Raw genomic sequence first — 24,359 nt, forward strand, 5'->3', positions numbered from 1 at the left:
ATCCCTGGTTGAGCCCGCACCATGGCTTGGACACCTGGGTCCTGTCTTGAGGGTCCTGTCTGGCCCCACCCAAGCCCCTGGGCCCCACAGCCCCCTTCTCCTTGGCTTGCCTAGTCGTCTGCACCTTCTCCTCAAAAAGCACTTGCTCCTCAATAACCAGGTGGGGAAACTGAGGCAGGAAGCTATGAGGGCCATGCCAACGCTGTGAGAGTCAGACTTTGTCCAGCACCACTTCACCCCTGCCCTCGCCTTTTCCCCCCTGACTGGAGTTTGTCCGCCTTCCCAGGGCATCACCCCCATCCCACATGGGGACCTGCACCTCTGGTCCCTGGTGCAGTGACATGTTCCAGCCTGGGGGAGACAGCAGCCACGGTGCCTGGTGGTCCTCCACACCAGGATCCTGGGGTCCTAGAGGAGTGGGAAGACAGCGATGCTGGCTGCAGCCACCCTGGGGGTCTCCGCTCCTCTGTGGGGCTAGGAGGTGGGGGTCGCACTGCCCCAGTGACCTCGTACAACCTACAAATAAATGCCGTCTCCTGCGGGAGGGGAGAGTGCGTGTGTCTGCATGTGTGTGTGTGCGTGGATGTGTGTGTTTATTTATTTATTTATTTATTTATTTATTTATTTATAGATATTTTTAATATTAAAAGGGGGGAAAAATAGAGCACTGTGCTAGCAAAGTCCCTGATGATGGTTTCATGTGTGCCCGTAGGTCTCTGGCTGGTGATTCCGGCGGTTCCGAGGTTTCTTCTGCTCCTGCTGCTCCTTGGCTTTGAGGCCAGCCAGCGGCTGGGGGGGGCTAGCGGCCGTGTGCCGCCAGTAGCCCTGGCAGTACTGGTCCAGGAGTCCCATTTCAGGCTGGGTGAGGAGCTGCAGCAGGTCCTGGTAGCGGGGAGTGGGGGCCCCAGGCAGGCCGGGGGGGGTTTCCGCCTGCACCAGCACGGCGTGCACAGCGCGGCTGCTGAGGACGCGGAGCTGCACCTTGGTCACTGTGTGCTTGAAGTTGTTCTCGGTGGCAGTGCACGAGTAGAGGCCGCTGTCGCTGAGCTGGAGGGCACGCAGCAGCAAGCCCTGCTCTGTCCGCAGCACCCGGCCCTCCACCCGCAGCTGCAGGGGGAGAGGTGGCATGGCTCAGTCGACTGGTCCCTGCCCGCCCCCGGCACCCCCGAGCACCCCCCTGCCCTACCTCTTTCCGCCGGTCGCTGTTGTCCTTCTGCAGCAGCCACTTGACGCTGGCCTGGGGCGAGCGGGGCTGGCACTCCAGAAAAGCGGTGCTGCCCTCCACCCCATACTGCACAGCCTCCACTGCATTCTTGTTAGCTGCAGGGGCGGCCACAGGCAGCCAGGTCACACCTGCAGCTCCATGTCCCTGGCCCCGCTGCCCTCCTGCCCAGCCCACTTGCTCTCCAAGAGAGAGCTTCTGTCCACCTCCAGCCATGGGTATGCTGGCTACCCAGCTACCAAGCAAGTGTGCTCTTCCTCTAGCTAAGCCATCCTTCCAGAAGGGTGTCCATCCTTCCTTCCATCCATCAAAATCTACTCCTTCTCCTCCCCAACATATCCATCTATCCATGTTTCATCCCTAATGTATCCATCTATCCATCCATGTTCATCCTACTCCCTGATGTACCCATCCCTGCTTATGCTCCTCCTTAAGGTATCCACTTTTTCATCAATCTATCTATTCTTCCATCCATCCATCCATCCATCCATCCATCCATCCATCCATCCATCCATTCTCACCCTCTTCCTGTATATCCACCCACACAACCATCAACACACCAGGGCCGCCATCCACCCTCTCCCCCTCTGGCCGCTGCCCACATCCCTCATCCTCCTGCCCTCAGCACACCCCCGAGCTCCCTCCCAGTGCTGTGGGGCTGTGCCCCACACCTCACCCACCGTTGGAGTTGTAGCCCCGGCACTGGCGGATGGGGTTGCCATGCCGCACGTCCTGCCGCCGGCTCCGCCTGTGGGGAGTCAAGGAGGTGAGCAGGGGAGCCTGGGGCCAGGGGGTCCCTCCCCGCTGCCCCCTCCTGGCCCCCCATACCTCTTGGAGGAGGCAGAGTAGCGGGTGCAGGCACTGCCGTCCCAGGCACAGTACGGGTCCCGCGCCAGGCAGCAGTCAGCACAGGCTTCCCCGTAGACGTCACAGCGGTGCAGGGCCAGGTGGGTCACGCCAACAGCCGAGGACACATACAGCTGTTGCTGTTGGGGGACAAAGAGGACAGGGTGAAATGTCATCTCATCCTCTCCCTGTAAGCACCCTCCCAGAATGAGCTGCAGTCTCCTGGTGCTGGGACTGGCTAAGACACCAAAGCCACCCAGGGCCACCAGAGCCAGCTCGTCCTGGGGTGACCCGTGTGCCTCCTGCTCGACTGCGGTGACACTGGGCAGTGCTATGGCCAGGCCCACAATGGGATCTGCCCAGCCCTTTGCCACGCACCATCACTCACCCTCTTGGAGGAGATGGTCATCGTCTTGACGGGTGCTGGCACCTAGATGGGAGCAGGAGTGGAAGAGATGGAGGGGAGAGCACCTGGCCTGACGCTGCAGCCCTGGGGGGGCAGCCCAGACACCCCCCAGGTAGCTGGGGTGGGGCAGGGCTGGGCAGGGGGAGTTGTGAGGGGCAGGAGAAACAATGCTTGGGGTCCCTCCAGTGCCAGCCAAGGGCTAGTTGGTGTCCCAAGGGGCTGGCTGACATCTCAAGGGGCTGCTTGGTGTCCCAAGGGCCTGGCTGGCTGGCTTGAGGACACTCAGTGAGGGTGGAGGACAGGACAACTCCTACCTTGAACACCTCAATCTCTTCCAGCATGAGCTCTTCCGTCTCCATGTCATCCCGGGGGAGCACGATGACCTTCTGCACGGTGCCTCGATCTGCAAGACACCACAATGCCCAGGCACTCAGTGCCACCCCTGGGCACACATGCCCTCCCCTCCTGTGAAGGGGGTCCCTTCTTGGGGCTGGGGGGAGGAAGGACCCCCCAAGCCCACCCCTATCTCTCTCCTGCTGCAGTGGGTGGCTGTGCCTGGGGTGCAGCCCAGGTCACTGCACATGCCTAGGGACTGCCACCACCCAGGGCAGGGTTGGAGCGGCAGCCAGGGATGGGCACTGGGGCAGGGGAAGGACCAGGATGGCTCACAGGGGTCTGGGATGCAGGTTAGAGCAGGGGAAGCACCAGGCCAGGCAATGGTGTCCCCAGGATGGGCACTGGGGCTGGGGAAGGACAGCGTGGGAGGCTGGTGCCTCTAGGATGGGCAATTGGGCAGGGGAAGATCGAGGTGAGATGATGGTGGGATTAGGATGGCCAGTGGAAGGAAGCATGAAGCTGGGTTGTAGAGTCTGTAGGATGGGTACCATGGTCAAGAAAGTATAAGACTGGATGGTGGAGCCCCTGGGGTGAGCACTCGGGCAAGGGGAGGACCAGGCTGGCTGGTGGCATCAGTTGGATGGTAATCATGCTGGACAGCTGGCCCTGCGGACAGGAACCGGGCTAAGGGAAGGACCAAGCTGCATGGTGGAATTCATGGGACAGGCACTGGGGCAGAGGGAGGACCAGGCTGGAGCCTACAGGAGGGGCAGGGATCTTGGGGGGGGGGGTCTCAGCTCTTTGCCCCGCTCCAGTGTGGTGGAGGGCACAGGACTCTGGCCAGCCCTGGTGGTACCCGTGCCCTCCAGGGCCGCGCCGGAGCATGCTGCATTCCCCGCGGTGCGCGGCGTGGGTACCTGTGCCCAGGAAAAGCACCTCATAGCGCCCGTCTGCCGCATCCACCTGGTCGACGGCCACGGTGGTGAAGCGGTAGTTGACGTTGGTGCGGACCACCAGCGGCCGGCGGTGCGCGGGGTAGACAGCGTGGTACATCAGTGGGTGTGCACGCATGAAGTTGATCACTTCATCAGGGTAGTCCTTGGTCGACTTCATGGATGGGGTGAAGGTCCCCCCAGGGCACTGCGATAGAAATGTCACCAGTGCTCAGTGACCTGGTGACAAGGCAGGGGTCTGAGGGTGATGGCTCACCTCCCCACGCGTGCCTGGGGCTACTTACGGTGCCCGGGCGGGGGTAGGGCATCTTGCCAGTGTAGGGCATCCACTGGTAGTTGGGTCCCTCCTTGTGCGCAAAGGGCCCGTTGAAGACCATGCGGATATCAGCCATGGAGTAGACGCAGACAGCAGAGCCTTTGAAGACTGACCTGGAGGGAAGGACCTGCTGCCACCCTCCAGCTTGGCACCGCAGCATCACCGGGGCCGCCACCCAGCTGGGGATCCCCCTCCGCTGCTCCGTGCCAGGAGACTCAGAACTCACCCCGAAGCAGAGAACACCGCGTAGATAACGGGGTTCTTGGTGTCCTGAGTCTGCTGGATGAAGACATCCTCTTGAGACAGAAAAACGGGGGTGTTACCATGGGGCAGACAGGACACCCCTCACACTCAGGGACAACAAGGCAGGAGGGAGAGCAGCTCCGCGTGGGAGAAGTAAGAGGTGGGGGGCAGCAAGGGGGTATGCAGCCCTCCCCAAGCCTGCAGGGGTGCAGAAGGTTGCCGCCCCCCCCTTGCCCACTCACGGAGCTCGTCAAAGTGTGTTTCGATCCCATCGGGTCCGGGCACGGAGCACACAAGCCGAGCCTTCAGGAAGGTGCTCCACTTGTTCACGAGGCAGCAGTGGCCCCCATCGTCATTCTGCAACGGAGAGACCCCCATGCTGAGCTCTGCCCGCCCCCATGCCTGCCCCCTGCCCAGCCCCGGCTCCACTCACCAGGCAAATGCGCCCGATGCGGGAATAGACCCCAGGGCTCAGCGGAGCATCAGCCGACTTCTCTCGGAAGAAGAAGTAGAGCTTGTCGTCGTTCCTCTCGCTGCTGTCGGGGATGAGCTGGGCACGGACAAAGGCCGGGTCTGGAACGGCACAGCACAGCACCCTCAGTCCCGCAGCACCCTCTGCCCCCCACCACAGTGGGGTGCTGAGCCCCCCTCCTCCAGTAGCACATCCAGTATGCTTCTGCAGTGCTGCATCCAGCTCTGGAGCCCCCCGCACAGGACACACATGGACCTGTTGGAGAGGGGCCAGAGGAGCCACAGAAATGATCTGAGGCTGGAACAGCTCTGCTGGGAGGACAGGCTGAGAGAGTTGGGGTGTTCAGCTGGAGAAGAGAAGGCTCTGGGGAGATCTTATTGCGGCCCTTTAGTGCTTAAAAGGAGCTTATAAGAAAGATGGAGACAGGCTTTTCAGCAGGGCCAGTTATGATAGGAAAAGGGGTGATGGTTTTAAACTAAAGGAGGGGAGATTCAGGCCAGACATGGAGGAATAAATTTTTTACAATGAGGGTGGTGAAACACTGGCCCAGGTTGCTCAGAGAGGTGGCAGATGCCCCATCCCTGGAGACATCCCAGGTCAAGCTGGACGGGGCTGTGAGCAACCTCATGTGGGTGAAGATGTCTCTGCTCATGGCAGGGGGTTGGACTTGATGAGCTTTGAAGGTCCCTTCCAACCCAAACTGTGCTATGATTCTATGAAAAGCACTGTTGTGGTTGCAGGGTGAGAGCCAGATCTGGAGCAGAGCCGCAAAGGTGGGGTGAGGAACCGGGTCTCTGGTGGTCAACAGTGCTCCAGGAGGGGCTCAGAGCATCCCTGGAGTCCCTGGGAGCACCCCTGAGGACCACAGTGTGGAGGGCTCCAGCAGTTCCATGAGCAGGGCGATGGGAACTGGTCGTACCCCCCAGGGAGGAACCACACAACCTGGAAGCTTCTCAGGAAGCTTCTCCCTGCCATCCATCAGGCAGTGCCTAGCCTGCACTGACAGCTCCCCCTCTTCGGGTTACCGCCCCGCCGGCTCCCTGGCCCGGCAGGACCAGTCCATCTGCTCTGCTCTGTTTACTCAGCTGCTGCCCCGTGGGCAGGGGGGCTCCGGGGGGACAGGATGAGCGTTTGGGGTCACCGATCGCAGGCGACATGGTTGACATCTCAGTCCTGCAGAAACCCACGCACAGACTCCGGCAGAGCCAGTCACATCTCTCACCAGGTGCCTGCTCCCACTGCCCAGCGAAGCTCCTGGTGTGTCTGTCACTGTGCCTTGCACAGCTATCCCTCTGCTCTTCTGTCTGGATTTCCATCCATCCATCCATCCATCCATCCATCCATCCATCCATCCATCCATCATCTGTTCATCCATCTTCTATCCACCCAATCATCCACCCATCAACTGTCAACCATCCATCACCTGACCGCCCATTCATCCGTCCATCCATCCCACACCATGACCCATCTGCCTGCCCATGCTGGCTGCTGTCTCTCTCCTGGTAGGATGCAGTATGACATGACAGGTCTCTGGGCTGGAGCCGTGGGCTCCCCAGGGAACCTCGGCCAATGACACCCCAACTCACCATTGAGCCAGCGTGAATTGTACTGGTCTGTCCTCATGGCTGTCTGCTTGCCCATGGTGCGGAAGATGGCTGCGTCCGTGCCCATGAAGTCGATGTAGACGCCAGCATAGAGCTCTTCATCTGCAGAGGGCAGAGATCAGCCGGGGACCCCCACCTAGTCCCATCCATCCACCTTCTCCCACTGCCCTGGGCTCTATCCAGCCCCAGCTCCGGTCAGTAGCCACCAGGCAACCAAGAGCCACTGGCTGTGGCCATCCCAGCAAACTCGGGAGTTTGGTAGTGGTCTGTAACTAGGACCCCCAACTCTGCTGGGCCAGGTGACCCAGGATTTGGCACCCCAGGTGCCCCAACGTCTGCAGCTGGAGGGGTGGTAGGGGCAAGAACCCAACTCCTGGGGGGTATGTGGGCAACACAGGAAGATGGTGGGAGCCATTGTCCCATATCATCTGCACGTTCCCTCTGCCCAACGCAGCCAGTGCCAGCCCCAGGGGGCTGCAGGACTCACTTATTAACGCAGAGACAGTGTCTACTTTGGGGTCGTAGGAACATTTCCCCTTGCCCGATTCCAGTTTGTCTGGCTCCAGGTAGAAGATATAATCCTGGAGAAGGAAGCAAATGGAGGAGCTGGTTAGCCGTTCATCCCTCCATCCCTGTGGCACCTTCCAAAGCCTGCCGGGAGAGGCAGCCTCTCCCAGGAGAGAGCCCAGCAGCAAGAACAGATGCAGATGGACTACACCACGGGTCTGCATGTCTCCTGGGAAGCTGAAGCCCCCATGAGCTTCTCCTCCAACGTTGCTGGGTGCTCCTCCGTGCCCTCCACCACCTGGAGACTTGGCTGAGCCGCCAGGCTGAAATGGGGCATCCATCCCCCAGGTCCACTTCTGTGCAAACTTCTCTTTCCAGCCGCCTCTTCTCCCCGTCCAGCCGTGCTGCACATCGCCACTTGGTCTGCTCCAGGTTGTGCAGCTCCAGCAGCTTCGGCAGGCAGGGTTTGGCCAGTGACACCACTTGGCACTGCTTGGCACCGCTCAGCACTGCTCGGCTGCCAGACCCACTGGGCTCCTCTCGCCAGGACCTGTTTTCCAGTGGGTGCCGCCAAAGTGGCATCACGGTGAGATGCTGCACCCGCTCCAGGGGGTTTGCCCCACGCTGTTAGGATCCATCTCCCTGCCGTCGCGTCTGCCTTCCCCATGGCCACTCCCAGCACCATCATGGGAGACCCACGCTGCCTCCAGAGACGCACAGAAAACCCTCTGCCAGGGCCAGCTGGGAGCACATCACCTCTCAGCCCAGTGTACAGACCTCCAGAGTGGGGAAAAAGCAGCATCAGTGAAGCACTCAAAAAGAGCCTGGGTGCACAGGGGACATTTAGGCAACCAAATCGGGCTGGTGGAGCTGCCTGCTGGCCCCACAGCCTTTCTCTGACACAGGCGTGACAGACATGCTGGTGGTCAACCTCCATCGACATGGGAGTGGGGTCCTGGCAGAGCCCCTGGCCCTAGGAAAGGCAGGAGCAGGTGGGGAGCCAGGATGCTCACCACACACATCTCCCATCACAAGATCTGCTTGTGCCAGCTCCTCCTAGGACACCACAGCCCCAGAGACAGGCATGGCCACGCTTCCACCATCCCCATCACTGTGCCGTGCCACCTGCAATACTGGCACCATCACAAACACCTCTGCCAAGTGCTGGGCCTGGTCCCAAGCGGGGCAAACCCTTTCCATTGACAACCTGGCTCTGCAGTGCAGCCCTGGCCCCGGCCAAACCATGTCACCCTCCCGCCGGGCAACCCAGGAGCCACTGCGGCACTGGTGCCCCATGTGATGCCCGGCCCATGCATCGACCCACGTTAGTCGGGGGGGGAGAGGCTCAGGGGGTAACACTGTCAGGGCAGGCTGGGCACTGGGTGTCCCCAGAAGCTGGGGACGCTGTCACCTTCCTGAGCCCACTTGCCCTCTGGGATGACACCAGCCCCTTCTAGGGCAGGGCGAAGCAGCTGTTCAGCAATTTTTTTTTAATAGACCCTACCAAAACACATCTTGCACATTGCCTTGGCATTCTCCTCTGAACCATCCTGATTCCTGAGGCTTTGCACAACACATTGCCCCACTTCCAGAGCCAGGCAAAGCCAGTGGTGAGGGAGAGCCACCGTCCCTGACAGTGTCCCCCACAAGGGACCCGTGCACGGCCCTGGAGGAAGGAGTTAGTGAGAGAAGGAGAGTGGAGACGCCAGGCCAGTGGCTGGAGGATGCTGTGCCAAGAGGGAAGATGGTGGGGATGCCCATGGCACAGGGTGCCCAGCCCGGGGGTTGGGAGCATGCCGGTGGGAAGGAGGAGCCCGCGGCTCCGGCGCGGCCCAGGGGAGAGGTGGGCACGGCTGCGGCGGGCCCCCAGACCGGTCCCCACCTTGCTTTGTGCTGGTCTTGGGCTGAGGGGGCTGTCGGTGGATCTGCTTTCCCGGCCTCCCGGCTGGCTCGGCGGAAACCCCTGGGGAAAAGGAGCAGGGCAGAGAGTTAGCGCCAGCGGCGGGGGGCAAGGACCCCCTGGGCGGGGGAGGCAGGGGATCCCAAGAGTTGGGGTGGTGGGCGCCATGTAGCAGGAGAGCCGCAGCTCCCTCTTGGGGTGCCGGTGGGGTCCCTGGATGCTGCAAGCTGGGCTCCAGCAGCAGGGTCTCCGGGAAGGATCCTGCCATCTCCAACAGAACTGGGGTGCCCTGGCACAGGGCAGGAGGGGTGGCAGAGGCGGCTGCCAGAAGCCAGCCAGGTTGCGCTCATGCCCAGGGAGACAATGCTGGCACCTGCCACCCAGCTAACAGTGCCCCATGCAGAGAAGCAAGGCCCTGGTGCTGAGCCATGACACCACTGGTGACCTGGTCCTGCTGACCATGACACTGGTCCTGGTGACCCCCAGTCCCTGCCACACTGCCACTGGTTCCACCAGAGGGGACACACAATGCTGTCCCCAGTTGCATGGCCATCCCTAGTGCTCCTCAAATGCTGCCACTTCCCAGGCTAGTCCCGGTCTGGTGTCAATCCCGTCCTAGTCCAGTTCAAATACAGTCCTAGTCCAGTCCAGTCCCAATTTGGTCCCAATCCAGAGTGGCCTGAGCAGCATCCACCTCTCTTGGTGCCTGTGCTGGGCTTGGGGAGCACTGGGGCAGACACCCGTCCTCCACATCCAGCGTCGTGCTCCTCCCTCAGCTGGGGCTGATGGTGCCCAGGTCAGTCCAGCCACGGGAGAGGACGCAGCCCAGGACCTGCCACCCCGGCACGGAGGGGACGGACACCTTGCAGGGCTCCAGGCCCCCGGGACACCTGTGCTGCTACTTGCAGAGATCAGCTCCTTCCGAGGGCCATCCGAAAAGCTCTCCTCCGTCTGCCACACATCTAGCCTGGTGACATGCAGCTTCCACGCTGGCCTTGCTGCACCTCACAGTCCTCAGGGCCAGGTGACATCCTTCCATCCAGGGACAATCCCAGCACAGCCGCACATGTCGGCATGGCCTCTGCCATCGTTCTCCCTGTGCTGGTGCAGTGTCCGGTATCCTCCGCACCCATGGTGGGGGGCTTGGTGGCCAGCAATGGGTGAGCGGGCAGCTAGAGGTGGGCATATCACTCATTGTGGTAGAGATCCGGTGGCGGCTGTGGCTGGTGGGGCAGGAGGGCACATCGTGTTGAACTGGTGTCGCCGTCCAGCCGGGGTAGCCAGGTTCCAGTGTGAAGAGAAGCCCTTGGTTTGTGGAGATGGCTTGGCCCCGCTCAGCAGCGTAGAACTGTTAGCCACGCTGCCCCCCCGCACCCTGCTGCAGCCCCCCAGCGGCTGCGCCAGCACCGCTGAGCTGGGCAGTGGCTCACTGCCCCCTCCGTCCCTCCCACCTCTCACCTGGGCTTTACGCCCACGGTTGACAAAGGTGCAGATGGGATTGTAGGCGCCGGTGCCACAAACGTAGAGGTGGGTCCGGTTCCAGGGCTGGATCAGACGGATGAAGTTGCCGCACTCCCCCTGGGAAGAAGAGGAGGGGGGTGACAACCCCAGCAAGGGGACAGGGCACCCCTCTTCCCGCCACCTGTTAGCATCCATGCTGAGGTGGGCACCATGGGGTCCAGCCCCACGGCACACCGTGGGAGTTGGGGAAGGGAGAAAGCAGGGCGAGGAGCCAGGAGGTGGAAGGCTGGCACAGGGCATGGGCTGGCATGAGACATGGCATGGGGGTGGGGTTTGGCCATGGGTTGGAGTGGTCATGGGTTGGTATGGGCCATGGAGTGGCATGGGTCAAGGGGTAGCATCGGACTTGGGATGGCATGGCCATGGTTTGGCATGGGTCACGGGAGGGGCTGGCATGGACCATGGGCTGGCACACTGAAGGGCTCAGCGCTGGCCAGTGGGAGAAAGCAGCATGGGGACCTTGGCCTCCTGCTCGCCCACAAAGCTCTCCAGGACCTGCACGGCTGGGACAGAAGGGGTGGCAGGACACCGCGACACCTCAGAGTGCCACCCCATCCCGGCATAGCTGCACATGCTGCTACAGGGGACCCAGGGGTGGCTTCTCCAGGGTAGGACACAAGGACATGAATCCCTCCCCAGTGCTGCTCACCAACCCACCCGCTGCTACCAGAAGGGGGTTTGTGGTGGCCACTCACATTGCTGTTCTTGCCTGACAGGATGCACTCCTCAATCCTCTGCTGGGATGCAGGCCAGTGGATCTGTGGAGACACCAGCCCAGGGTTCCCTGCCTGGCCCCAATTCTGCCCCACCAGCACCAGCGATGCCCATCGAGCCCTTGGCCCAGCATCCAAAATGCACTCCTGGGTGCCTGTTTGCCCCCTTCCACCCGTGCCCTGTGATGGCAGCTTACGATGAGGGGCTCGCGGTTGATGTCGTGGAGGTCCAGCGAGAGGACGTAGTCCTTGCTGCCCACGTACATGCGGTCGTGGTCCTCGTCCTTCAGCAGGATGCGGTAGTCGCTAGAGTTGAGGAGGAAGTTGAAGAAGTGTGCTGTGCCCGTCGCCTTTAGCTCTGCGGGGGGAAAGGGGCACATGTCAGCATTCCAGGGACCCTCACCTTCCCGACTCTCACCCCTGCCCCCGAGTCCAAGTCTGGTCCCGAATGGAGGATGTCCTGTGAGAGGAGGTGCCCACCTTCCCGCCCCCAAATTCCCCTCCATGAGCACCATGATGCTGCGTCCTCTACATGGGACATGGGACAATGACAGAGATGCTCACGGCCAGTTGGGACAACCAAGGGTGGCCCAGGGAGGGGCAGCAGGAGACCCAGCATCCCACAGCATGGAGTGGAGCTCATGAGATGAGACAGGAAGGGGGGTGCTCCCTGGAGCCCCAGCCAAGTGCCCAGCTCCCAAATTCTTCTGCATCATTCCTCTCCAGCTGTATGTTCCCACGTCCCAACCAGGCCACTGGTTCCTCAAATGGGGGAGTTGGGACCCTAAGGAGCAGACATCCCAAGGAATGGGAGGGGACAAGCCTCTCCCCCACCCCATGCACCCCATCCCCCCCTTGGGAAGTTATTTTTAGCCCGAGTGTGGGAGCAACGAGTGAAAGAGGATAATGAGGGTCATGAATATTCACAAGTGCAATGAGGCAGCCAGATGGAAGGCAGAAGTGCTGCAGATGATGTGGGCCGGTGCCAAGGACCACGTGGCAGGGGCCAGGACACGAGCGAGACAGAAGACCCTACCCCATGGGACACCATCTGCCCTGGATGTCACCTCCTTTGGAGGTGCCAACCCTTTGGATGCCACCAGAAGCCATGAGATGCCACTCCTATGGGGTGTCAGCTTTCCCATATGCCACCCCCTTTGGAGATGTCACTCCATTTGGATACCAACCCCACGGGACACTGTTCCCATGGGCATCCTCACGCCGGAGATTTTGTCCCTCCAGGCAGGAACATGCTCTGTGCAGATGCCGGATGCTGGGGGCAGCCCCTGGGGATCCCCCTTACTGGGTGGGAGCGGAGCAGGGTCCTGCAGGTCAGTAGAGGGCAGGAGGACTTCAGCCTCCAAGCAGAGCTGGGCAGGGCTCCAAAAGGCAGCTCAGCACATCTCCCTGACCTTCTGCCTCTCAGACCCATGTGGGGCTGACAATGTCCCATGGGTGTCCCCAGGGTCCTATGCTGGGCACATCAGGGATGCAGGGGTCTGCCCTCTTTGGGGAGCAGGAGGGATGGGGGGAATGTGCCCTGCACCCTGGCACCCCAGTGATGCTAAGAATCCCCTCGCACAGCCCTGTGGACCCCTTACTTGGCATCCTGGGGGTGGGCTGGGGGCACCTCCCATTGCTTGCTGGGAAGCGGAGTCTCCATGGGAGCCCACATCAAGGGAGCAAAGGGGTGCCTGGGCACAGCCACTGGTGTCACTGGGAGGACCCGCTCTGTCCCTTGGCTGGCAGCAGTGATCCCCAATGCCCAGCCCATGGCGGGGCACCTGCAGCCCCTAGCACCACTCAGCGTGGCGGTGAAGCCAGCACATGCCAGGCACCGTGGGGAGGGAACCTGCTGGGACACACTGTGGGAAACGGTGTAATGGGATGGGACATCCACCTTCCAGGGGTCTGACCTCCCCACCAATGCTGGCTGGATGGGGCAAGCATGGTGGGAATGTGGAGGGGCTGGCAGTTTAGGTTGTGGGTGCAGGGGTGTCCCCACCGTGGCAGAGGTGAGGTGACACAGTGAAAGGCATGGGGGACCAAGGGGAGCCCAGCCACCCACCCCACGGCACACTCCTCTTGCCTGGCCCATCTGGGCTCCAGATGCTCCCTGTTGTCAGCAGGGGCTCGCCTGCCACCTGTGGTATCCCCTGCCTGTCCCACAGTGTTCCCTGGGGAGCTGGGGAGCCAGGAAAGGGCAGGGCAGCTCTGGCAGCGGGTGATGCAGGCAGAGCAGGACAGGTTGTTCCCAGCACTGCCAGCACCAGCACCACACGCCCATCCATCCCCCTGGGGGCAGAGATGATCCCGGCATAGGGATGGCAGTTAAACCAGGCAGGACCTGCGCTGGGACAGCCCCACTCTGCCACTGCTGCCTGGCCTGGGGGTCCCGTGTCCACCCTCCCCAGGGGACACCATGTCCACCCTCCCAGGGGACACGCTCCCATCTTTGGTCTCCCCTCCCAGCTGGGACCGTGGGGCTGAGTCGAGCAGCACCAAGACACTGTCAGTGGAGGGTCCCACGCCAGCAACAGTCCCAAATATCCCACATCCATCAGGATGAGCGGCCCCAGAGCTGAGCAGGGGACAGGGACAGCAGCACAAAGGGCCCCGGCCCCTCACTGGGGCCCTCATTCAGCCCCCTACGCCCCAGCGATCAGAGGGGGCACCCCTAAAGCGGGGCGGGGACGGACCCACTGCCCCGTGACGCCCTCTCCAAAGGGGATGGAGGGGCGGGTGAGCCCCTGCCCCAACCTCTGACCTCCCAAACAGTCACCCCCCACTGCCCTCCCCACCTAATTCCCCAATGCTGTGCCCCCAAACCTGCCCCCAGCAGCTGCAGGGGTGTCCCGGGGATAGAGAATCCGACTCGTTAGCGGATGCGCCCAGATGAGCCTATTCCCTCCTGCATCCCTGCTGCCAACTCCGGCACCGCAGAGCTTCCCCGGCTGGCCGGGAGCCTAATCCCATTTTAATTGCCCAGCACCGGAGCCGGGAGCTGCCCGGCATCACAGCCAGGGTGGCCTCTCTGGGGACTGTCCCCTTGCAATCATCCCATGGAGCCCCCACTGATTCCCCCCGGGACTCGCCTATCCAGCATCATTTGGTGGCCTCAGGTGTTGAGATTTAATTATCCGGCACCCTCAAGCGATGCCGGCGGCCAGGAACCTGTCAGACCCTTGGCCGGCAACCCAGGGCCATGCTCAGCTCTGCCCGTGGCAGTGGCAAGCAGCTCTGCCAGACTACCTGCTCTGCAAAGCCAAATTCTTCCCATAATGCCAAATTCAGGCTGAATTTACAGTTCCGGCAGCTGCCCACACCTCCACCGGTGCTGAATGCCACCCCCATCCCCATCAAGCAGGGATGAGCAGTTCCCATCCATCGCCCATGAGCGCGCAGACCAGCGCTGATCTCCAAAGCAAGGGTGAGATTTTGGGGGACCCAATAAAACCAAGCATCCCAGGGTGCTGCTCACCCCACCTGAGCTCTCCAGATGCCCCTGATCCCCCCCAAACATCAGCAGGGTGCTGGCACAAAGGGTTAATGCCATTAGGACCTGAGTCGGTCACCTCCCCAGGTGCACCAGCACTGCACTCCCCCAAAAGCAATTACAGGCGCTCTCACCAAATTAGTTTCTAATTATGGGCTTGTAGCGCATTCAACATAATTAGCATGTAAATTACATGGCGTGTTTATATTCAATAACCGCTCTCCCCCCGGCTGGCAGCGGCAGTGCCTTTTGGGAGCCCTTTCTGTCCATGGGGGCGAATGAATTCACTCCACATGCCGATGGAGAAGCCCAGCACAGATCCCAGGGAGCCTGGCCCAGCAGGGATAAATCCCAGCTCCAGCCCAGAGCGTTTCATCCCACACCAATCTAAAGCTCAACCTAAATTTTGGGGACGTTCCTCCCCAATTTTTTCCCTACTTGAAATGTGGGAGGCAGGTTTTTGGGTACTAGGTGGAGAGGAGGGCTGGGGAGCGATGCTGAGAAAGGGATGGGGGGCTGAATACGACCCCTCGCGTGTTTAAAGCATTTGTTGTTATTGGGGCTGATCAAAGCGCTGGGTGGGTTGCCCGATAAAAGCAGAATTGCTTATTTGTTTGAGCGTCACTCCGCTACCCCTTGATGGGTTATTTATGATGTAATTAAGCTAATTACATGTAATAAGAGAGTTTCCGTGGCCCCCAGCCAAGCTCTTTTCCCATTTAACCGATTCACAGGTGGGAGGAAACCGAAGCTGCCTTGCTGGGGCTATGGAGATGAAATGGCTCTGGCTCCTGATCGCTGCCTTCCACCCCCGACCGTCTCCAGCCCCGCTTGGGGAGCATCGCCCCGGCACTCACCCCGCCGGCCCCCGCAGCAGGGGACAGGTGTCACCAACACGCGGGTCAAATCCCTTGGGATAAAAGCGGGGCCGGCCGGGTGCTTCCCCCATCGGCCATCACTGCCCGGCCGGTTGGGCGCAGGCCAGAAAGACAAAACAAAAAAGAAAGAGGGAAAAAAAAGAAAACCACATTTTTTCAGCCAAAACCGCTGATTCATCCCCCAGCGAGCCTGCCCGAAGCACTCGTGGGGGGACGTGCCCCAGAGAGCATCGCTGGCAGGGGGACTCTGTCCCCACCGAGCATCACTCAGCAGCAGTGACCCTGGTCTCCAGGGGGGATCTGGTCCAGGGGATGCTCCGGCAGCAGGAAAACCCCCTCAGGAAGGAGACTGGCTTCAAAAAAACACTTTAATCCCTGCAAAAGCAAAGGGCTGAGCTGAGGGGTCCCCACTCACCATTTTAGGGCTTTTTAAAAAATGTCTTTTACATTATTTACTTCTGCAGCCCCCGAGAACAGGGCAAGGTGCTGGGTGGGAAGACGGCTGCTGTTCCGGGCCCCGGGAAAGGGAGCGGCTGGGGGGCTCCAGGCAGGGACACACACACACACCAGGACCTCAAGAAGGGCCACGCTGGCTGCCCTGCTCCAGAAGGAGCAGCGTTAATTTGAGGGATAACAAGCTTATTAGGTACCAGCTTGGGGGTGGAGGGGCTGAAATCACACGGGGGCTTTTTTGAGGCGGGTTTAAGGAGCTTATGGAGCTTCACAGCCGGAGCCTTGGGGGCTCAGCCCCAGCGGCAGCCGGTCCCAGCGGGTGGGGGGGCCCTGTGGCAGCCCCCCACTGCCCCAGCCAGGGAAATCCTCTTAGGGGTTGCAGGGCTCAGCCCCACGTCCCTGTCCCCCAGGGCATGGCAGAGGGGACTGTGCCGTGTTCCCTCCTTCAAGGGCTCCAAGGAGCAGCACGGGGATCTGGCACGCGCCCAACCTGTGCCAGGGTGGGGACCAATGATGCCAACACTCCCAGCTTGTCCCTAGGGCTGGCTGTCCCCAAGCACTTGGCCCTGCCTGCACATTCCCCCTGTGTCCCCCCCATGTTTATTCCAGCCCACTGTCACCAAGCAGTGCCCACAGCTGCAGCAGCTTAGGAGGGCGCCGGGCGGCCCCTGGGGACATGTCCCCCTTGCCGGGCTCCCCTCCAGCCATCTGCCACCCTCAGCCCCAGATCAAGCGTGCCGATGTCCTCCGGCCGCCAGCCAAGATGCCAGCAGGGCGGGAGGGGAAACTGAGGCAAGAGGTGAGGAGGAGCACAGTCACACAGAGGGCTGGCAGTAGCGTCAAGAGGAGTTTCCACCACTTGATTTGTTCTTTTTAAAGTGATTTTTCCCCCACACAGGAACTGCACTGCCTCTCACCCAGCCCCTCCCAGCCAGGGCTGCCCCCCGGCTGGACCTTTGCCGCAGCGTTTCCGAGAGGTGCCGGCACGGCTGTTCCCGTCGCCGTGGGGGGGGAGCGGCTCCCCCTTTGAAGCCCCACGGAGAGCCCTGACCCTGAGGGCTTCCCGCGACCATGCGGGCCGAGAGCCCACCCTTCCTTCCCGCACGCTTTTCCCACGCTGGACAAGGAGCAGGACACGGAGGGATGAATCACCATCATCATCATCACCTCCTGCATCATTGCGGGGAAAGCACGGACCTCTCTGGTGCAGGAGCCCCCAGCCCAGAGGAAGGCCCAGGGAGAGGGGGCCGCAGGATGTGCACGGGAGAGGGGGGGAATTGTCAGCAAGAAGATGATTTAAAATATCCACCCTATTTCTGGCCAGCACCGGGCTGGGATCTGGGAAGAGCTGTTGGCAATAGGGAGCCATGCCGGAGCCGCTCCCAGCACTGTTCTTTCCGTGCTGGTCACCTTCCTCCCGCGGACACACGGACAGGAAAGCCTTGAGAGGGAGGACAGACAGACAGGGACCACAGTGGTCACGAGATGGGGAGAGTACCAGGGAGTGACCCTGCCCAGCCCCTACACTGGTGTGAAGGAGCTTGGCTCCAGCTCCTTTCCTATTGCTTCGTTATTTTATATATATATATATATATATATATATATATATATATTTTAAAAGCACTTGAAGACGAAGAGGTTCCATAGAGGATGACGCAGGCCCCGGAGAGCTGCGACAAACCTCCGGCGCGCGATAACAACCAAAGGCAAACAAACCCAGAGACGTTCCCAGGGCTGGCGGGGCTCCAGGCAGCGCGGCCGAGGCGAGGCGCCGGGGGGACGCGGCAGCTCCCGCCGGCACAGCTCCTTCCCCGGCACCTTGCCGGGCACCAGGGCATGGTGACAGCCACCTTGGTCCCACCAGGCAGCGCCTCAGCCAGGGGATGTTGGTGGCAGGGACCTGAACTCTGACCCCTGCAGCAGCTCAGCAGCCCCCTGCGCTACTGCGGCCGTGTCCCTGCTGGCAGAGCCCAGCCCAACTCATTACACCACCGTCCCACAGCCCAGGTCCCATCACGCCCAGCCCCGCCACCCACTCAGCCACCCCAGGGGACTTGGAGCTGGGGATTTCGGCACCAGCCCCAGTTTCCCAAGCAAGAGAAGGGGCTGCACTGGCTGGGACACACCGCTGCCACCCCACATCTTGTGGCACTGCAGCTTCAGGAAGGATGAGTCCACGTTATTGACTCGGTGAAGCCACGTACCAGCAGCTCGGCATGTTGCACCCCAAGGAGGACCCTGAGCTAATCCTCCACTGTCACTGCAAGAGCATGGCCGGGGAAGGGGCGAGCAGCATCCCTTCCCAATCCTGGTGTGCTCAGATTCAACACACTGCTAGCACTTCTCCCTATGCAAGTGGGAACTGGCCCATCTCCCGCCATGAATCCAACCTCTGGGAAGAAGGAGCCCTGCCAGACCCCTAAGGACATCACTGCCCTGGCACAAGAGAGAAGGACCGGAGATCCCAACAGGGGCACTCGGGTGACATTCCCTGGGCAAGGTCAGGGACATCCATTCAACCCATCCGGGGCCAAAAACCAATCCCAAACTAGCCCCCACCCTGCGGCACAGCATGCCCAGCCACGCTTATCCGGAATTAATCCTGCTCCCCAGGCATGCCGGTGGCTGCAGGATGGTGACAGGCGTTAACACACACCTCGCCGGGGCGGCAGGCGCCGGGTCCAGCCACGGCTTTGCCAGAGCCTGCCCTCACCACAGTGCTGAGGAAGAGATGCTCCAAGCTGAGGTGAGGGACACAGCCCTGGGCAGGAAACAGCAGCGGCCAAAGTGCCCCAGTAGCCCCCAAAAACCCCCCAAAACCCCCCAAAACCACCTTTGGGAGAGGAAAGCAGTGCCTGCCAAACAGGGAGGAACTGTTCACTCCTTTCCAGCCTGGACTTGTCCCCAGCCTCTTCATACCAGCCATTTTTCTGCTGAGACCAGCCTTTAACACCAGTGTCTTGCTCTGCCTGTGCTGTGTTTGCTGTCAGCCCCCCCAGCCCCTCCCGCTAGGCTCAGCCAGACCGGAGCTGCCGTGCTCCCCAACAGCTCTGCCACCACAGCCCAGGCTCACCAGTTCATACACAACCGGAGGGCAAAGGCAGGGCAGGGGCGCAGGCAGCACAGCCCCGGCTCACCTCCCCCGGGACCCCAATGGCTACATGTGGCTGTCACCCTCCTGACACGCGTCCCCAGGCTGGGATGCATCCAAGCGGGCAGCCAGCTCCCACAGGGGCCAGGGTGATGGTGGCACCAAACACACCATGTCAGCGGGGGCAATTTGTGCTCCACTCCTCCAGGTTTGCAAGCCCAAGCCCTCATCACTCCCCATCCTGCCCCCTCTCAGCAGCCCCCCTGGCAGGAACTCAGGACCAACCCCTCTGTCAACATGTACCCTAGAGCTGATGCTGGGGTCCCCTCCTGGCTCACAGAGGGGACTGGGTGGTCATGCAACCCCAGTACCAAAGGGTTAAGCTGCTTCCAACCCCACCCACCATCCTCCCCTCCTGCCAGCTCCCAGGCGTTAATACCAGCTCAGGGGTCGGGGTGGCATCAAGCTGCTGTCTGGTCTCGGGGCGCTGCCGGGGGGGGCTCCCCACACCTCAGCACCCAGCTTTGCCAGATGGAGAGAGCCGCCCACCCACAAGCAGAAGTGTACTGGGGTGACTGGGCAGGCTACCAGCCCCAAGGACTGAGAGAGGGGGGCAGACTGGGAGCTCAGCCATGCCGGCATGCAGATCCCCATGGAGATTTCTGGAAGTGCTGACACCCCCCAAGTGAGGAGGAGGACCAGCCTGGACCAGGGTGCTGCTGGTCTCCTCCACCCAGCTGGGGTCCCACCCCATCCCCAACAGCCACTGCTCGGCTCTTACCTTTGAAGGAGAGCTGGACCCTGGGGGTGGCGACGCTGTGGTCCTTGGCGTGGGCCGCCCGCCAGCCCAGAGTCAGCAGGGTGGCCCAGAGGAGGACGCCGACCACGGGCATGGTGGGCATGCGCCTGGGTGCTGAGGTCAAGGGGAGTCCAGGGGGGGCTGAGCCTGCCGAGGAGGGTACAGGGAGGAGGGACGTCAGTTTGCTGCACCTACCACCCCCCTGGTGGGGTTACAAAGCACCGCCCCCCCCATCTCCCCATCCTGCTCTTCATCACCTGCCGGCACACAGCATCCCCCAGGGAGGGCTGGGAGCCAGCCCTGGGAAGTGCTCAGCTGAACCCCGCTTTGCAGGCTGGGGGGGTGGGGGGCAGGAATTGGGGGGCGCAGCCTCACCTCCTTGGGTGCCAAGCCAAGCGCACAGGGCGAGGTGAGCGTGGCAGCAAGCGCCGCTGCAGCGTGTTCCTCCACACAAGCCAGCAAGCCTTGCCCAGGTGAGGAGCATCCCTCCTCAGCCCCCCAGCCTGCAGCATCCCCACCCCACCAGGCTGGCTCCCCCCACCCCAGCACCCAGAGGGGTCCCATACCCAGCCCTCTCCCATTACCCCCACCCCTTCTCCCAGCCCCCAGCAAAGCCACAGCAAGCAGAGCCGGGATCAAATCTTTCCAACATGAAGGAAATCTGGACTTCATTATTCCAAGAACGTACAAAAAAAAAGGGGGGGGGGGGGGATTTTTTTTTTTCATAAATAAAAGAGAAAGAAAAAGAAGGAAAAAAAAAAGCCCTGCCTGTGTGCCAGGCAGCTGGACTCCCTGGGGCTCCAGCACTGAGCGGAGTCCGCCAAGCTGCCTCCAGCAAGCCACACACGCACCCCAGCTCAGCACCCTGCACGGCACGTGGTGCCCCCAGTGTGCCCCACTGCCCCTCCCAGAGAGGAACCGTCCCCTCGGGCCCAAGTCCCCCTCCCAAGGCAGCACTCTCCTGGGGGGCTCCAGAGAAGGATCACGGCAGGATTTAGGAGGATGCCCTCAGTGGGAAGCCCCTTGCGTCCCCAGGAAGATGCACACCCGGGGTGGGATGTGCTGTGGTACCCAGCTGGGCTGGGGCAAACAGGGAGTGCCCGGCCAGCCCAGCCACAGGGGCTCTGCACCGCAGAGATGGGCGCTGCCTGCCAGCACGCTGTGCTGGGGGGTCCCCACTGTGCCACCCCACGGAGACATGCCCTCCATGGCTCTGCCAGCTGCCACCACACAGCCCCACAAGGGACAGGCACACACAAGGGTGCCGGATGGATGGCTAGGAACCCTTTGGGGCACCCTGGGAGAGGGATGCTGAACTGCAGGGGAGGTGATCCTACACCCCAGGGCTCTGCCTGCAGCCCACCCGGGTGGTCTGCCTGGCCCCTCCCCAGGAGCACAGCACCCACAACGCCGGCCCCAGCCCCAAGCGGGACAAGAGCAGCGGCACCGTCACCGGCAGGCAGGCGCCAACGCGGCCCCTCCAGCGGCGCGCTTCCTCGAGTGGCGGGGCGAGACCCAGAGCGCAGCGGCACCGCTGCTCCCCAGGGCTCAATATTTTTTTCTTCACTCTTCCCTTTGGAGTCAGTAAATGTTTCGATTTGCTCCTCTCCCCCAGCGTACACCCAGCTCTGCTCCATTGTACTGGCATTCGGTCCTCTTCTAGGCTGGCCCCCCCCTTCTCCCACCCATTCCCAGGCTCTGCCCTTCCCATCAGCGCCAGGCTGGGACAGCCGGAGCCCCCAATTCCTCCGCCAGCCAAAACTCCAGTTGGTTGCAGTTAAACACCACCCCCCCCATCCAAACCTTCCCCCCCTCTCCCCAGCAGCTTTAGGAAATAATTCTGGCAAATCCCACTATTGCATTTGGATGGAGCGGCGTACGCGTCAGAGACAGGGAGCGAGATGGCAAACAAAGGAAAAGAGGGAGAGGAGGGGAGCGCAGCGAGTGCAGGGCGAGGAGTGGGGAAAGAGCCGGCGGCGAGCGGCGGGCACCCAGGCCCAGCCGGGAGAGGCAAATTCCAAGGAAGCAAAAAGGGGAAACGGCCCATTGGCGTGCACCTTGGCCGGGAAATCTCCATTTCCAGGGTCATCTGCGCTCCAGGGAAACTGGAAACTCCAGGGGAGAGCAGCCACATTCCTCCCCACCAGCACCCGGCTGGCTGGGGTTGGGTTTTTTTTTTTGGCAATTAAAGTTTGGCCATCGCTGGTGCTGCCGCGCGAAGATGAAAATCCCGCTCGGCTTTATGCCCCCTCCCCAGGCCAGTCAACCGAGTGCCACCAAGCCAGAGCAATTAGGGAAAGGTTTTCTCAGCTGGAACAGAGACTTCTTTGGGGGACTGAGACCCCAGCACGGATGGGGCACTTCAGGGGGCTCAGAGCTAATGCTGCCCATACGCCTGGTCCCAGTGGCCTCAGGAGTGAGCCTAGCGAGCAGGAACGTTTTAGGAGGGAAAAGAAATACAGGCAGGATGGGCAGTGGGAGGGGAGCCTGCCCCACTCCTCAGCCACGGTGCCCGAATGCGCAATGCCACGGGCAGGAAGGGAAAAAAAAATTAAAATAAAAGGAAAAAAGAAATAATAATGCTAATTGTCTGCCGCGACCACTCGCACCACGGGAATAACTTTGCACAACTTTGCACCTCTGGCATGCCTGACCTGTCCCCAGGGAGAGCCCTCTGTCGCCTGCTCTCTGACCCCAGGGGCTGCTCTGTCCCCGGACCCCCAACCCTGCTGGGGTTCGGGGTTGCACCGGGGCAGGCGGCCCCACCGAGGCGGGGTTCGGCTGTCTGCTCCACGGTGCTGGGGGTCTCTGTTGTGTCCCCCCAGCACCCCCTCCTTGGGCACCCACCCGCCGCCGAGCCCTGCAGCAGCTCCCCTTACCCCGGAGCTCCCTCCCAGCCCCCGTCCCTGTCTGCACCCTGCCCCGGGGGACAGCCTCCCCGCCCCGAGCGGGAGCGGGTCGCGCCTGCCCAGCCACGGGCTCCCGGGGGTGAGGGCACCGGCAGGGACCCCCCACGCCGGTATCGCCCCTCTGCGAGGCGGCGGGGGACGAGCTGCAAAGCATCCCGTATCGCTGCCAGCGCGGGACGGGGGTCCCGGCACCGGACCGCAGGCACCGGCACCCTCACTCTCCGCCCCACCTGCCCGCTTCACCGGCAAGTTGCAGCGGGGGGGACACACACACACACGAGTTCCGAGCGGCGGAAAGTTTTCTCGGGGCGCCCCCCGCACCGGGCCCCCGCTCCGCCGCCCGCCCCTGCTCTTACCTCTGTGCAGGTCCCGGCGGCGGCGGCTGAGGAGGGGGTGGAGGGCGGGGGGGCTCCGCGCCGCGCCGATCACCCGCGGCCCCCCGCCATCTCGCGGCCGCGACTGCCGCCGCGGCCCCGGCCCGTGGAGCGGCGGCGGGGCGGGGCGGGGCGGGGCGGGGCGGGGCGGGGCGCGGGGCGGGGCGGCGGCCCGGCCCCAGCTGAGCGCCGCAGCCCGTGCGCTCGCCGCGGGTGTTCATTTGCATAGCCACGCCTTCCACCCCCAGCCCCGCCCATCGCCCGGAGCTGAGGGTTCGAGCCCCGCCGCCGCCCCGGCCACTCACCTCCGGCACTCCGGCCTTTTGTTGTTTCGTGCCGACGGCGTCCTGCCGTGCGAGGCCGCGGGCGGCTCGGTTGGCCTCCGATGCCCACCACCCTCTCGTCGGCCCTGGGAAGGAAGCGAATAAATATGCGCCGTCCCTCCTTTGTCTGCCGAGGCGGGCGACGGGGGGCGGCCCGGGGCGGTGGGAGGCAGCGGAGAGCCGAGCCCGGGCGAGCCAGCAGCTTTGTGAGAGCTCCGGCTCCGAGAAACCTCCTCCCACACACGGCAACTCCTTGGGCAGGGAGCGAGGCTCCTTCACCCGGCCCCACCTCGCTCCTTCTGCCATCCCCTCCCTGGTTACACCCCGGGGTGACCCCCAGCCCAGGGGAGACAGGTGATCCCTGCCTTGCTAAGGGCCCCTGGCATCCCGCTGGGCTCTGGGGCATCCCTCCCCAGAACCATTCCCCATGCATATCCCTGCCTCAAGACCTGCTGGCCCCTGCCCAGCACCGGTCCCTCAGCATCACTCAGCTCCAGGATCTGCTGCCCTTGGGTGATCCCTGCCCAGTACCAGTCCCCCTGCACAGCATGGCCCAAGGCAGGCACGGGCAGGTGCCATGTGGCTGAGCCCTGTAGCTCTGCCCTGGCCCTTGCTGGCCCAAGCTGGGCACCATGGAGCCCTTCAGACACCAGGCACGTGCCTCAGCTCCCCTGCTCTGCTCCTGCCAGGCTGGGACCTCTGCAGTGCTGCCTGCAAAAGCGGGAGCTGCCTCCTCCCCTGTCTATGGGTACAACTCCCCTGCAAGCACCATAGAGCTTAGCCCCGTGCCACCCACCCTAGCAAGACCTTCCCTCTTGGCTTCAGAGGTCCCATCCACAGGTTTGCCAACTCTCCTTGTGCTACACTGCTCCCACGCAGGGTAACGAGGCATTAAGGTTGCTGAGAAAGCACAAAAAGGGGTGCTGGAGGGGAAGGTGCCCTGATCCTAGACCCATCATGTGGGTGGGTGGGCCTGCGGTGTCCGCCTCCCAGGGTG

General features: G+C 62.3%; 1 protein-coding gene across 2 annotated transcripts; it reads right to left on the reverse strand.

Moving 5' to 3' along the window:
• Positions 1–608: 608 nt before the first annotated feature.
• Positions 609–23,146, reverse strand: SEMA3F (semaphorin 3F). Of its 2 annotated transcripts, XM_082059928.1 has the most exons (19): positions 23,022–23,146; positions 19,739–19,903; positions 11,237–11,397; positions 11,022–11,084; positions 10,264–10,383; positions 8,788–8,868; positions 6,886–6,979; positions 6,381–6,500; positions 4,756–4,895; positions 4,565–4,679; positions 4,306–4,375; positions 4,048–4,192; positions 3,728–3,950; positions 2,789–2,877; positions 2,457–2,498; positions 2,051–2,208; positions 1,903–1,970; positions 1,187–1,320; positions 609–1,107 (listed from the first exon to the last, which is right to left on the reverse strand). In XM_082059928.1, exons 2-19 carry the CDS (start codon positions 19,857–19,859, stop codon positions 697–699), a joined length of 2,355 nt encoding a protein of 784 aa, XP_081916054.1. In that variant the 5' UTR covers positions 19,860–19,903; positions 23,022–23,146; the 3' UTR covers positions 609–696. The 2 variants fall into 2 exon arrangements, with proteins under 2 accessions (XP_081916054.1, XP_081916055.1); XM_082059929.1 differs by lacking the exon at positions 8,788–8,868.
• Between the last annotated feature and the right edge of the window lie 1,213 nt (positions 23,147–24,359).

This window comes from Streptopelia decaocto, assembly GCF_964273445.1.
Source record: "Streptopelia decaocto genome assembly, chromosome: 8".
Lineage (NCBI taxonomy): Eukaryota > Metazoa > Chordata > Aves > Columbiformes > Columbidae > Streptopelia > Streptopelia decaocto.